At 35.7% G+C, this 12,622-nt stretch overlaps 1 protein-coding gene across 1 annotated transcript; it reads left to right on the top strand.

Moving 5' to 3' along the window:
- Positions 1–8,287: 8,287 nt before the first annotated feature.
- Positions 8,288–11,657, top strand: LOC142643709 (protein DMR6-LIKE OXYGENASE 2-like). Its single transcript, XM_075818417.1, has 3 exons — positions 8,288–8,944; positions 10,453–10,780; positions 11,138–11,657. The coding sequence occupies exons 1-3, from the start codon at positions 8,481–8,483 to the stop codon at positions 11,396–11,398; spliced, it is 1,053 nt and encodes a 350-aa protein (XP_075674532.1). The 5' UTR covers positions 8,288–8,480; the 3' UTR covers positions 11,399–11,657.
- Positions 11,658–12,622: the final 965 nt, after the last annotated feature.

The raw sequence follows: 12,622 nt of genomic DNA, 5'->3' as shown, positions 1-12,622 counted from the left end.
TCTTGAAGAACCAAAAGAAGAGCAAAGCCTCACATTTTCTGATTTTTATTCAATAATATTCTAAAAAAACGTTTACAGACTTTAGGGCCTATTTAAGGGCTCCATAAAACTTGACAGCCAAGAAAATATATTCTAAAATAACTCCTAATTGATACCTTACCATATCAGGAATCAAATTTGACCTAAAAGCATTAAATGCACCTAAAAACAAGGAAAAAAACTAAAAAACGTTCTAAATAATAAAACCCTAAATAAAAGTTGATTTGGTCTGAAATTAACAGATCCAAAATAGGAAAAAATCTGTCTTAACTGATATAGAGCTGGAAAGTCAATCAGCCATTAATTCACGCCATAAATCACTTCCAATTAAGCCAGATCAGCCCTAAATAGCTTGAATTAAATTTATTACGCTTTCATCTTCCTTTGGGCCCAGCTTGGAATGTCCTGTGTTAAAATCAGCCCAAATCTCTTGAATCAGCCCATTAAGTGCTTCTTTGATCTTCTTGGATCTTGCTCTTGTAATAGGCCCAACTGGAACATGTAATGGATCCTTGAATGCTTGTTGATTCTCATCATTACATATATATTCAAGGTTTATTTATACACGGTACATATAGTTATAATTAAGTTGCTTTATCACAAACCATTTTTAGCAAAATATTTTAATCAATTAAATGTGAATCTCATAACATGCATCTCATAACAATATATAACAATATAATAACGTGAATCTCAAAGAACTTTTTTTAATCAATTAAAAATCACTAAAATTATGAGCAGAAAAGAAAACTTATAGTGAGTTAAGAAAACGAAACAAATAATCTTTGATGTTTGAAGAATAATGGGATTACAACTTCCTTTCAAAATTGGGTAGAGACTCATGCTGATAATGTGTTATGAAAAAGAAAAAAAACATGCAACATCAATGATAGGAAAATAAAACAATTTTATAATTAAATAATAAAAATTATTGACAAAAAGGAAAGAAAGTATAGGCAAATGAAAGAGAATAAACATGCAACATCAATCATAGGAAAACCACAAAATTATATAATTAAACAATAAAAAATTTACACAAAAATGAACAACAGTATAGACAGATGAAAGAAAGTAGTAATCAAGCCTTAGGAATGATTGGAATTCGTTTTGCAGAGCATAAACCAACACCATGAAAATTGTAAATACAAGTATGAAAGTTCAATAAGCATGTAAAACACCTTTGAACATTTAAACCCCTAAATTACAAATTACCAATTCAAGCTTATAAAAAAACAATGTACGTGTGGAAAATGTAAATAAGCTAAAACAAAATTGATAACATAATCTAAATCAAATAAAATCACATCCACAGCAAAAATTAAATGGCAAAGATTAAGGGAAGAGAGATGCAAACACAAGGACAATACAATGATATGTTATCAAAGAGAAAACCGAAGCCCTCGGCGTAAAACCTCTCCGCTGCCCTCCAAGCGGCCAATAATCCACTAAAAAATGTAGTTGAGATACATGGACAACAAAAGACCCTCCAAGCCTAATCTACCCAGTGTACCTAAGCCCTCTAAGCTCCTACTCCAACGAGGTTGCTCCGAACCTATTTCTTCTTTAGCTTACTGGATTCCGCTACAACCCATAGCATTAACCAATGTGAGAATAAAATGCATAACAAGTCCTAGTTGAGCAAAATTGGACCATGATGCATAATTGAAGCCAAAGTCAAAAGCTGAAATGCTTTATTATGTATACTACTCAATAAATCTCAAATCATTTACTCCCATTAAGAAGCTATACTGCAATACATAACAGCATAGTGAACCATTGAAAGTGAGGGTGAGTATCCAAAGTACCTGGTCATGTATAGAATCCAGATATGATTTAGCCATCTGAGAGACTACATATTGAATAAAATCCCATTGATGCAAAACTCTTGCTGGCAAGACCGCAGTTTCATTTGCATGGCATGAAGAACAATATAATTGACTAGTGTATTCACAAAGCCGAGGCTTACCCCAACCAAATGTCTGTACAAAGTCTTGCATCATAGTCTTTCCATCATCAAAATGTTTGTGGCATCCAGCACAAGTATAATGTTGTGCTTCTAGCATCTGTTTCATAGATTTGTAAGGGTGAAGTTCAACAACAAGTGATTCTTAACTGCTTCCCAAAGCACCAAACAGCCTTCTCACAGATATGGGTATGGTGAGAAAAGGTTTCGGTAATGTACCTCTCAAGGATGTAAAATGGAGAGGAAGAGAGTAGAGGAATTTGAAGAGTCTCTATGTGAAGATTATGGATGAGTCAATCTTGTTTTTCTCTAGGATTTCTCTCTCAAAATTCTCTCTAGAAGCTCTCTACATTTTGTGGGTATAAGGGTTTTTATACTAGAGTGAGAATGGAATGCGAAGAGTTAGGTTTTTCCAAACAGGGCTGGTTGGCGACTTGGCCTTGCGACTTGATTGAGTCGCGAGTTCAAGCTGCGAGCAAACAGAATGGTCAGACTTGACTTTTTGTCCTGTAATGCTCCAGCTAGCTTGACTGTTCAACTTCTCTACACGCTTCACTCGTGTGCATCATCTAGTGGCTTGCAAGCCGCAAGCCACCTGCGAGATCCAGCCAATGGTCTTACAAAGTGATTCAAACCGTGGACCATCGAGAGGTTTGGTGAAGATGTCTACCTTTTGATTGTTAGTGTGTATGAACTCAAGACACACGACTTTATCTTCCACTATATCTCGAATGAAGTGGTAGCATATCTCTATATGCTTTGACTTTGAATGCTGAACCAGGTTCTTAGAGAAATTTATTGTTATCATAGAAAACACACATTGTATCTTGAGGAATCCCATAGTCATGAAGTAGTTTCTTCATCCAAAGGAGTTATGTGCAGCAACTTCAAGCGGCTATGTATTCAGCTTCAGCCGTGGAAAGAGACACGGAGTTTTGTTTCTTGCTCATCCAAGAGACAAGGTTGTTACCAAGGTAGAAGCAGCCTCCTGAAGTACTCTTTCGATCATCCACACTTCCAGCCCAGTCTGCATCTGAATAACCAGCAAGACAAGCATTCGAGTCCTTTGAATACCACAACCCATAATCTGGAGTTCCATTGATATATCGTATGATTCGCTTCACAGCAGTTAGGTGGGATGCCTTTGGAGCAGCTTGATATCTAGTACAAACACCAACACTAAATGCAATATCCGATCTACTAGCTGTGATAGAGTAAACTCCTAATGATACTCCTATACAAGGTTGGACTCACTTCTACTCCAGAAGAATCAACATTCAGCTTCGTGGACGAACTCATAGGAGTGGAAGCATGCTTTTTGGAGTCTAGTCCAAATTTTTTGACAATATTTCTAGCATACTTTTCTTATGAGATGAATATGCCTTCCTTCTTTTGTTTGACTTAAAGGCCTAAGAAAAATGTAAGCTCCCCCACCATACTCATCTCAAATTCTTTTTTCATCTCCTCAGAGAATTCCATAGCCCAATCATCAATGGTAGCTCCAAAAACTATGTCATCAACATATACTTGAGCCACTAAAAGATAATCTTCATCATTTTTGACAAATAAGGTCTGGTCGGCATACCCCCTTTTGAATCCTCTATCAAGGAGATAATGGGTAAGTCAATCATACCAAGCTTTAGGAGCTTGTTTCAAGCCATACAAAGCTTTCTTCAGTCTCAACACATGATCATGGAAGTGAGGATCCTCAAAGCCTTTGTGTTGTTCAACAAACACTTCTTCATTCAGGTACCTGTTTAGAAATGCACATTTTATATCCATTTGATAGAGTTTGAAGTTCATAGTACATGCAATTGACATAAGAATACGAACAGACTCAAGTCTTGCCACAGGAGCGAAGGATTCATCAAAGTCTACTCCTTCTACTTGAGAATATCCTTGAGCCACTAACCATGATTTATTCCGGATAATCTCTCCATCTTCATCTGTTTTGTTTTTGAAAATCCATTTAGGCCTGATGACATGAACATCTTCAGGTCTTGGAGCAAGTTCCCATACATCATTTCTCACAAATTGGTTCAGTTCTTCATGCATTGACTCAACCCAATTTTCATCTTGGAGAGCTTCTTCTACCCTTTTTGGCTCAAATTGGGCAAGATAACAAATGGTATGTTACATGATTGGCCAGAAGTATGTTTCCTTTTCTAAGGCGAAGACCTTCATCTAAAGACCTAATGATGTTGCTATCCGGATGGTTCTTAAGCACTCTTGATGATGGCTTCTTTGATGTGGAGACTTCATCATTCTTGGAGATGAAAGGATGAACTTCCGGAGGAGTGAAAGGACTTGATGTTCTTGACATTAATCTTGTTTCCACTCTTGAATTCATGGGAGTTGATTCTTTTTCCACCGTAGGTTCTTCAACTTCTATATCAAGAGCTTCGACCTTAACAGTGGGTTTATTAGTGCTATGTCCTTCTCCATCATTAACCATCTCTACCTTTGTCATGGCATCATCAATTTTTACATTTATGGACTCCATTACCGTCTTGGTTCTCTTGTTGAAAACTCTATATGCTAGGCTAGTAGTAGAATACCCAAGGAAAATGCCTTCATCTTTTTTTGCATCAAATTTTCCAAGATTCTCCCGATCATTTAGAATGTAGCACTTGCTTCCAAACACTCGGAAGTACTTCACTCTCGGCTTCTTTCCATTCCAAATTCCATAAGCGGTCTTCTTTGTTCCCACTCGGAAGAATATTCTATTACCAATGTGACATGAGGTGTTCACGGCTTCTCCCCAAAACTTTTGAGGAATTTGCTTCTTTAGTAGCATAACTCTTACCATTTCTTGAATCACCCGATTCTTCCTCTCAACCACCCCATTTTGATAAGGAGTTTTGGGGGTTGAAAATTCCTTTTTGATACCATTTTTCTCACAAAAATACTCAAATTTTGCATTCTCAAACTCCTTGCCATGATCACTCCTTATTTTGACAATAGGAACCCCTTTCTCGTTTTGTAGTCTCTTGCAAAGAATTTCCAATTTTTCACATGCTTCTGATTTTTCTCTAAGAAATTCAACCTAAGTGTATCTTGAGAAATCGTCAACAATGACCATAATGTACCCTTTCCCCCTAGACTCTCAGTTCTTGTGGGCCCCATTAGGTCAACGTGAAGAAGTTCTAAACAGCATGAGGTAGCGATCACATTCACTGTGTGATGACTTGCCTTTGTTTGCTTTCTCATTTGGCATGCACCACAAATAGTCTTCTCCACCTTTCCAAACTTTGGAAGTCCCTCAACCGCTTCTAGTTTAGATACTTTAGCTACTTGTTTAAAATTTGCATGCCCAAATCTGTGATACCAAAGTTCCAACATGTCAACACGTGCGCTTCTACACAAAATGGGTGCCGTAGGAACTACTCCATAGCAATTATCGGTAGTCCTATTTCCCTCCAAGACTTGAATCCCCTTTTCATCAATGATTATGCACCCCTTCTTTTTGAGTGACTTAAACAATGATTTATCCCCTGTCATATGACGAGAGTAGCTACTATCAAGATACCATAACATGAATTAAATAGCTTCAATGAGGTGTGCACAAATAAAAAAGCATGTGACAAGTATTCTTGACCCTCAAACAAAGATTCATCTTCATTTTCCATGCTTTTGTTAGATTGAATTTTTTTTTTTTTTTTTTTTTTTTTTTTTTTTTTTTTTTTTTTTTTTTTTTCAGATTATCAACCTTCTCACACAATATTCTATTTCTTCTTTTATACTTCTTGATCAAAGAGTTAGACTCACATAGACTATTGTGTAAGATGTGATTATTATTTTCAAAATATTTCAGCATGTGAACAAACATCCTAGCATGTTTCTTTGTTTTTAATAACTCTAAGAGTTCATTGTTGGGACACCCTTCAATCATACACATAGATTCATTATCACAAACATTTAAACCACAATTCAGCATAGCCTTTTCCATAACAAAAGGGGTCTAGGATCGCACTTAGGTAATTAAACCACAGCAAGTGCACCTGCTCTGATACCAATTGAAAGTTCAATAAGCAAGTAAAACACCTTTGAACGTTTAGACCCCCAAATTACAAATTACCAGTTCAAGCTTACAAACAAACAATGTGCATGCAGAAAATGTAAATAAGCTAAAATAGAATTGATAACATAATCTAAACCAAATAAAATCGTATCCATAGCAGAAATTAAATGGCAAAGATTAAAGGAAGAGAGATGCAAACACAAGGACAACACAACGATGTGTTATCGAAGAGGAAACTGAAGCCCTCGGCGTAAAACCTCTCCGCCGCCCTCCAAGCGGTCAATAATCCACTAAAGAATGTAGTTGGGATACATGGACAATAGTAGACTCTCCAGGCCTAATCTACCCAGTGTATCTAAGCTCTCCAAGCTCCTACTCCAACGAGGTTGCGCCGAACCTATTTCTTCTTTAGCTTACTAGATTCCGCTACAGCCCATAGCATCAACCAATGTGAAATTGGTTCCTTCTTAACTGCTTCCCAAAACACCAAACGGCCTTCTCACAATACGGGTATGGTGAGAAAAAGTTTTGGTAATGTACCTCTCAAGGATGTAACAATGGAGAGGAAGAGAGTAGAGGAATTTGAAGAGTCTCTATGTGAATATTGTGGATGAGTCAATCTTGTTTTTCTCTAGGGTTTCTCTCTCAAAATTCTCTTTAGAAGCTCTCTACATTTCGTGGGTATAAGGGGTATTTATACTGGAGTAAGAATGGAATGCGAAGAGTCAGGTTTTTCCAAATAGGGCTGGCTAGCGACTTGGCCTCGCGACTTGACTGAGTCATGAGTTCAAGCCGCAAGCAAACAAAATGGCTAGACTGGACTTTTTGTCCTGTAGTGCTCCAGCTGGCGTGACTATTCAACTTCTCTGCACGCTTCACTCGTGTGCATCATCTAGCAGCTTGCAAGCCGCGAGTCCCTGCTTCGCTGCAAAATCTTGATCATTTCTTCACACTCTCTCACACACTACCCTTACATGAGTCCCACCTAAATACAGGGTTTCTAAGTGCTGAATTACAAGCAAATTGGCACGGAACAAAGCCAACAAAATGGTTGATAAATTTCAACCTTACAAAGTACAATCGGAATATCTGGAGAACATTTTCTTATATAAGATATAGAAATACCTAAATACATGTATCATTGATACTGAGAGATTCTTTTGAAATTCCATAGCATTGATTGAAGAAGAGGGGAGTTGTATATTAAGGTGCCTGAATCGGTGTGGAAAAGGAAGGTGAACCTGAAAATACGTGGGTATGGAAAAGAGAGGTGAACCTGAAAATACACGAGTGTGGGAAAAAAAGAAAAAAGAAAAAAAGAAGCACATTAGAATTACAACAGATGGAGGAAAATTAGACTTCAATTTCATATTTACATTGACATGTGACACAATATAGATTAGAATTCTAATTTAGAATTGCAATTGGAGCTTCTATCTACTTCACCTATTATATATATATATATATATATATATATATATATATATATAGATATGACTTATAAATTTGAATTTTTTTTAGTTATATGATTATGTTTTTTATGGTTTATTATATTGGACTCATTGTTTTCTACACTAAATTAACTAATTTGGCACAAAAGTTTAAAATTTTAGATAAGGTGGGACACATGGCGCAAAATTGAACTCTAATTGAAATTTTATTTCTACACTAAATTAACTCACTTGGCACAAAATTCTAAAATTTAGATTAAATGAGACACATGGTGCAAAATTAGACTCTAATTAATTTTCAATTTGAAACTTAATTAGATTTTCTCTCTGCTTTACCTATTATTATATATATAAATTACAAACATAAATTTTGAAGGGTATTGGTAAAATTGACCTTCAGTTAAATAAATTGGGTTCAAATAGACTTTGCATGTCAAATTCGAATTGATTAGTTTATTAAACGAATCAATTCATGTCGATCTAGATATAACACAAACCTGTTAATCTTGAACACTTTAACTTGCTAACTTCCTATCATATTTAGAAGTCACATCAAATAGTATCATCCCTAATTTAAGCATAATGTTGTTCATTTTTTTTTTAATTTGATAGTAACAAAATGAAAATGGATATTTAAATTATGAATGAGTATAGATTAAAAATATCAAGAAATATCTGTTAAGTTACAAAGTTGTTAATATTTAAATCATAAAATGAGTAGTAGGTGGGAATGATTTACAAAAGAGTATGTACGAGAATCAATGACCGTGAATGTAATTTACATTCATGATAATAGGATATACATTCTAGGTGGCTATTTTTGTCGCTGCCTTCGTGTCTACGAACGCTTGGTTTGTCCCTAGTCACAACATTTCCATCTGTAATGAAGGGAACCGTCTCTTCGCACTAACGAAATCACGTCCAAGTTCAATGTACATCAAACTCAATCTCTCTCTAAGAAGAACAAAGGAAAACCATCTCTTTGCACAAACAAAAATCACCAATCATGGGAGAGGTTGACCCAGCTTTCATCCAAGAACCTGAACACAGGCCAAAAATCTCCTACATTGAAGGCCAAGGCATTCCATTAATCGATCTTTCTCCTATACACTCCCCTGACAATGTTTCTGCCATTGAAGGCCTTGTCAAAGAGATAGGCAGTGCATGCAAGGAGTGGGGGTTCTTCCAGGTGATCAACCATGGGGTGCCTTTAGAGAAGCGCGAGAAGATTTTTAGTGCATCGAGAAAATTCTCTGCGCTGAGTGCGGAAGAGAAGAGTAAGGTGAGGAAGAGTGAGAAAAAGGTGTATGGTCACTATGACAATGAACATACTAAGAATGTTAAGGATTGGAGGGAGGTGTTTGATTTTACCATAAATGATCCCGTTACTGTCCCAGCCTCGCCTGAGCCTGATGATGAAGAAGTCACGGAGTGGAAAAACCAGTGGCCTCAGTACCCACCTGAGTTAAGGTAATTTAATATGATTTATGTTCTATGAAAATCTGATTTTGTAAATTATGGTCTATAATTCTTTTTTTAGTAACAACCAAAAAGAAGAAAGAGGAAAAATAATTATATGGAGACTGATAAAAATCTACTAATTATTATGGAATGGATGAGAAGAGGAAGGTGAGGAAGACTGAGAATTACAATCAGAGTTTGGAGTGCCTTAATTTTACCTTTTTCTTCTTTTGGGGTGTTCAAATACTGAATAATTACTCTGTTTGGCAGTATAGAGAAATTAACCAGTCAAAAGCAACAAATTTCATAAGCTCAACTAACATATAGCTAGTTTGTAAAATTAAATTGATATATCCATGAAATTTGATATGTAGATTTTTTTTTTTAATACATTTTAAATGAGAATGGAGGAATTTGAATTCTGGAATTCTTTGTTCAAAACACAAGATAATAACATTTGGCCTAAAAGTCATTAGCATGATTCATACTTAGTACGTTAGTTCCAAACTCATTGTTTGTTGGTTGGATAAGTATATGCTCGGCTAGCACCATATCAAATTTATTATGAGTAATAATACGATGGAAAATGCTCTTTTATTAATTTGGTTGGAGCACTTCTCTCCAAAAAACACAGTACATGCATTCTTTACAGGATATCTGATTACAGTCCAATGCTAGCAGGCTCCACTGACGGACTGACTTCATTTTTGCGAACTCTGGATATTAACCTTGCTTACTCTACTTCTTTTTTTTTTTTTTTTCATACCTTCTTTCAACATGCAACATTTAATTTGATGTATTGTTCATGGATGAGAAACCTTGTAAATAGGGAGAATCAAGTAGAATATATGCTTAACGTTCCATTATTTTAGGACTATAGTGTATAGCGTCCTTGTAAAATTGCAGCACACACTTAGATATTTACCTCAAGAGAGTGGACGGTGCGTGCGTGTTGATAGCTAGTTATCTAAGGTTAACTCTTATACTATTGATTTAAAACTTGAAAGTTGAAACACCTTAAGCAATAAGCACTGTGGCCTTTCCTTGCCTTTTGTTTGAGTAGTGCCATAGGCACCGAAAAAATGCACTGGATTTTTCACACCCATCTCACAAGCATTCACCCCAGGCCTGGCACTGCAATACAAAAGCAATAAGTTTTGAAGAATTCGGTGCATATTTTTGGTACCTGTAGCAATTTCCTTTTTGTTTTCATTTCTTTTCTTTCCCTTATGCTTTCCAAAATTTGGGGACAACCCCTGCTTTAGGTTCAGTTGCCAATTTGCCATTTATCATGGTATACTTGGCAGGAATTGAGATTATTTGGCAAGCCATATGAGTGCTGGTTGAGTTATGGGTTGTTGTTTAAATCATACAATAAATAGGACTAACAAATAGGAGAAGTTTCTGCAAAAATTGTTTCTTCTTTTAGAGTGAAAAACAAATTTGAAGTCTGGTTCAAGGACAAATTCAAAGATGAAACCTATGTGAACTGATGGAATACCTTGACAACTAACCAGGGAGGTATGCCAAGAATATACTCAGGAGATGGTAAAGCTAGCTTACAAGTTGATGGAACTTATTGCTCTGAGCCTAGGCTTGCCAGCAGATAGGTTCCATGGCTTCTTCAAAGATCAAACCAGCTACATCCGACTCAATCACTATAATCCTTGCCCTGCCCCTCACTTAGCTCTAGGCCTTGGTAGACACCAGGATAGTGGGGTATTGACCATCCTTAACGAAGATGATGTTGGAGGATTGGAAGTGAAGCGGAAAACAGATGGAGAGTGGGTTCGAGTCAAATCCACCCCAGATGCTTATATCATCAACATTGGTGACACTACTCAGGTACCATTTTCAATTTATCAAATTAAGATTCTAAGTACAACATGTTTGCTGTCAAATACCAATTACTGGGTGCATGAAGAACCATTTACAAGCAAAGTTCTTCCTTGGAAAATTGAAAGAGTATAAGTTGATAACGTTATCGTATTTGACATAAGTGTGCATCTACACTCTGAACAATTCCTAAAGCAAAGAATATGTATAATAATTTTGTCTACTTTTCTATCTATGCATATATACAAGGCATATTGATATAATTACTAGTCCAATTAAATTAATACCATCCCTATATTGGAATTGGTATGTATTTGGGGGCTATTATTATAGACCAGTTTCACTCAGAGAAGGAAAATTATGCAGGTTTGGACCAATGACGAGTATGAAAGTGTGGAGCATAGGGTGGTGGTGAACTCAGAGAGGGAAAGGTTCTCCATTGCATTTTTCTTACACGCATCATCCTACACCATGGTTGAGCCCTTGGAGGAGCTGACAAGTGAGCAAAACCCTGCTAAATATAGGGCATACAGCTGGGGCAAATTTATAACTCACAGAAAACGGAGTAATTTCCAGAAACTCAGTGTTGAAAACGTCCAAATTAGTCATTTTAAGATATCAAAGTAAGCTGTATTTTCTATTGGCAACTGACAAGCAATAACATTCAGCTTCTTGTAGAGTAATATATATGTTGTACACAAGAGTTGAGACTTTGGAAGCATAATGTGACTCCTCTCAAGGACAAGCAATTCTGTAAATAATAACTGGTTAATATGCATTAATAAACTGGTCTTATATGGCTAGAAGTTGAAGTTATTGCTTGATGCTGGTGCATCAGCGTAGTAATTTCATAAAACTTGATATCTGAATAAACCCAAATTTATCATATCTGGGGTATCCGAATGCAAGTGTTAATATGTTTTGATAGTTTATCTCAATATCACATTTGTATACCTCTCGTTTGAAGTAAAGTTCTGTATTGGACACCACCTTATTCACTTACATTCATTCATGTATTAAAATTTTAAAATAATGGAAATGATTAAAATTACTTTTTATTCCCTCAAAAAAAAAGTTCTACTTTTTATTAGTTTAAATTTTAATATTCACTATCTGTCATCATCTTAGATTTTTTCAGCAAATATTCTCTCACATACATTTTGAATTTTTTGAGATAGAAATACACGGCAGAAAATCAGGTTAGAAAAATTGATGTTCTGACTGAAATGACCAAAAAATTAAGTGTGTTTGATCAGAATGCTAGAAAAAAAGTATTACATTTACCCATTCTATATTTTCAGTTGTTTTTTGGACTCTGTAAAATTGTATAAAATGGTCTGTGTGCAACACTTATTTCCCTATTTTAAATCCAATTTGAACTCTATGTTTGTATAAAGCAGCGATAGGCTAGGTGGTTTAGCTGTATCTGTACTAATTTAATTGAGTATTAGTTGATGGGTATTGTTTTGGAATAAATATCCTCCGTGTCGATATTTTAAAAGCATTGTTCTACTATAGGCGTTATCTTATCTCTTATCTCATTGTTTTAGGATAGCTTAAGTTTATCTCATTGTACTAAAGTCCAATTTACAATGAATAAAGTCCATTTCGGTCAGTTTAAGAATGGGAAAAAACATTAGATAGTTTGAAACTTTGAAGTGGTCACTGGGTTGTGGGGCCTTGTGGCAACTATTTTACATGACAGCATTCCTTGACATATTTGATTGCTCGCTTATTCTTTTTCATGGTGGGTTGAAAATCTGCACCAATTAGCTGCAGATAAAAATGTATCTATAATTTATGTTGTATTTAAAAATAGTTTTAAATCCCATTGACCGGCATAAATATTTT

The sequence above is a fragment of the Castanea sativa genome, chromosome 7 (genome assembly GCF_040712315.1).
Source record: "Castanea sativa cultivar Marrone di Chiusa Pesio chromosome 7, ASM4071231v1".
In the NCBI taxonomy this organism is placed as follows: domain Eukaryota; kingdom Viridiplantae; phylum Streptophyta; class Magnoliopsida; order Fagales; family Fagaceae; genus Castanea; species Castanea sativa.
Note: the sequence above shows the minus strand (reverse complement) of the source record. Positions and strands in the feature narration are given on the sequence as shown.

Coding starts and splice junctions, on each gene's coding strand:
- LOC142643709 (XM_075818417.1), top strand. CDS start 8,481: ATGGGAGAGGTTGACCCAGCTTTCATCCAAGAACCTGAACACAGGCCA. Junction 8,945..10,452: donor CAGTACCCACCTGAGTTAAG/GTAATTTAATAT, acceptor ACAACTAACCAG/GGAGGTATGCCAAGAATATA. Junction 10,781..11,137: donor ACATTGGTGACACTACTCAG/GTACCATTTTCA, acceptor AAAATTATGCAG/GTTTGGACCAATGACGAGTA.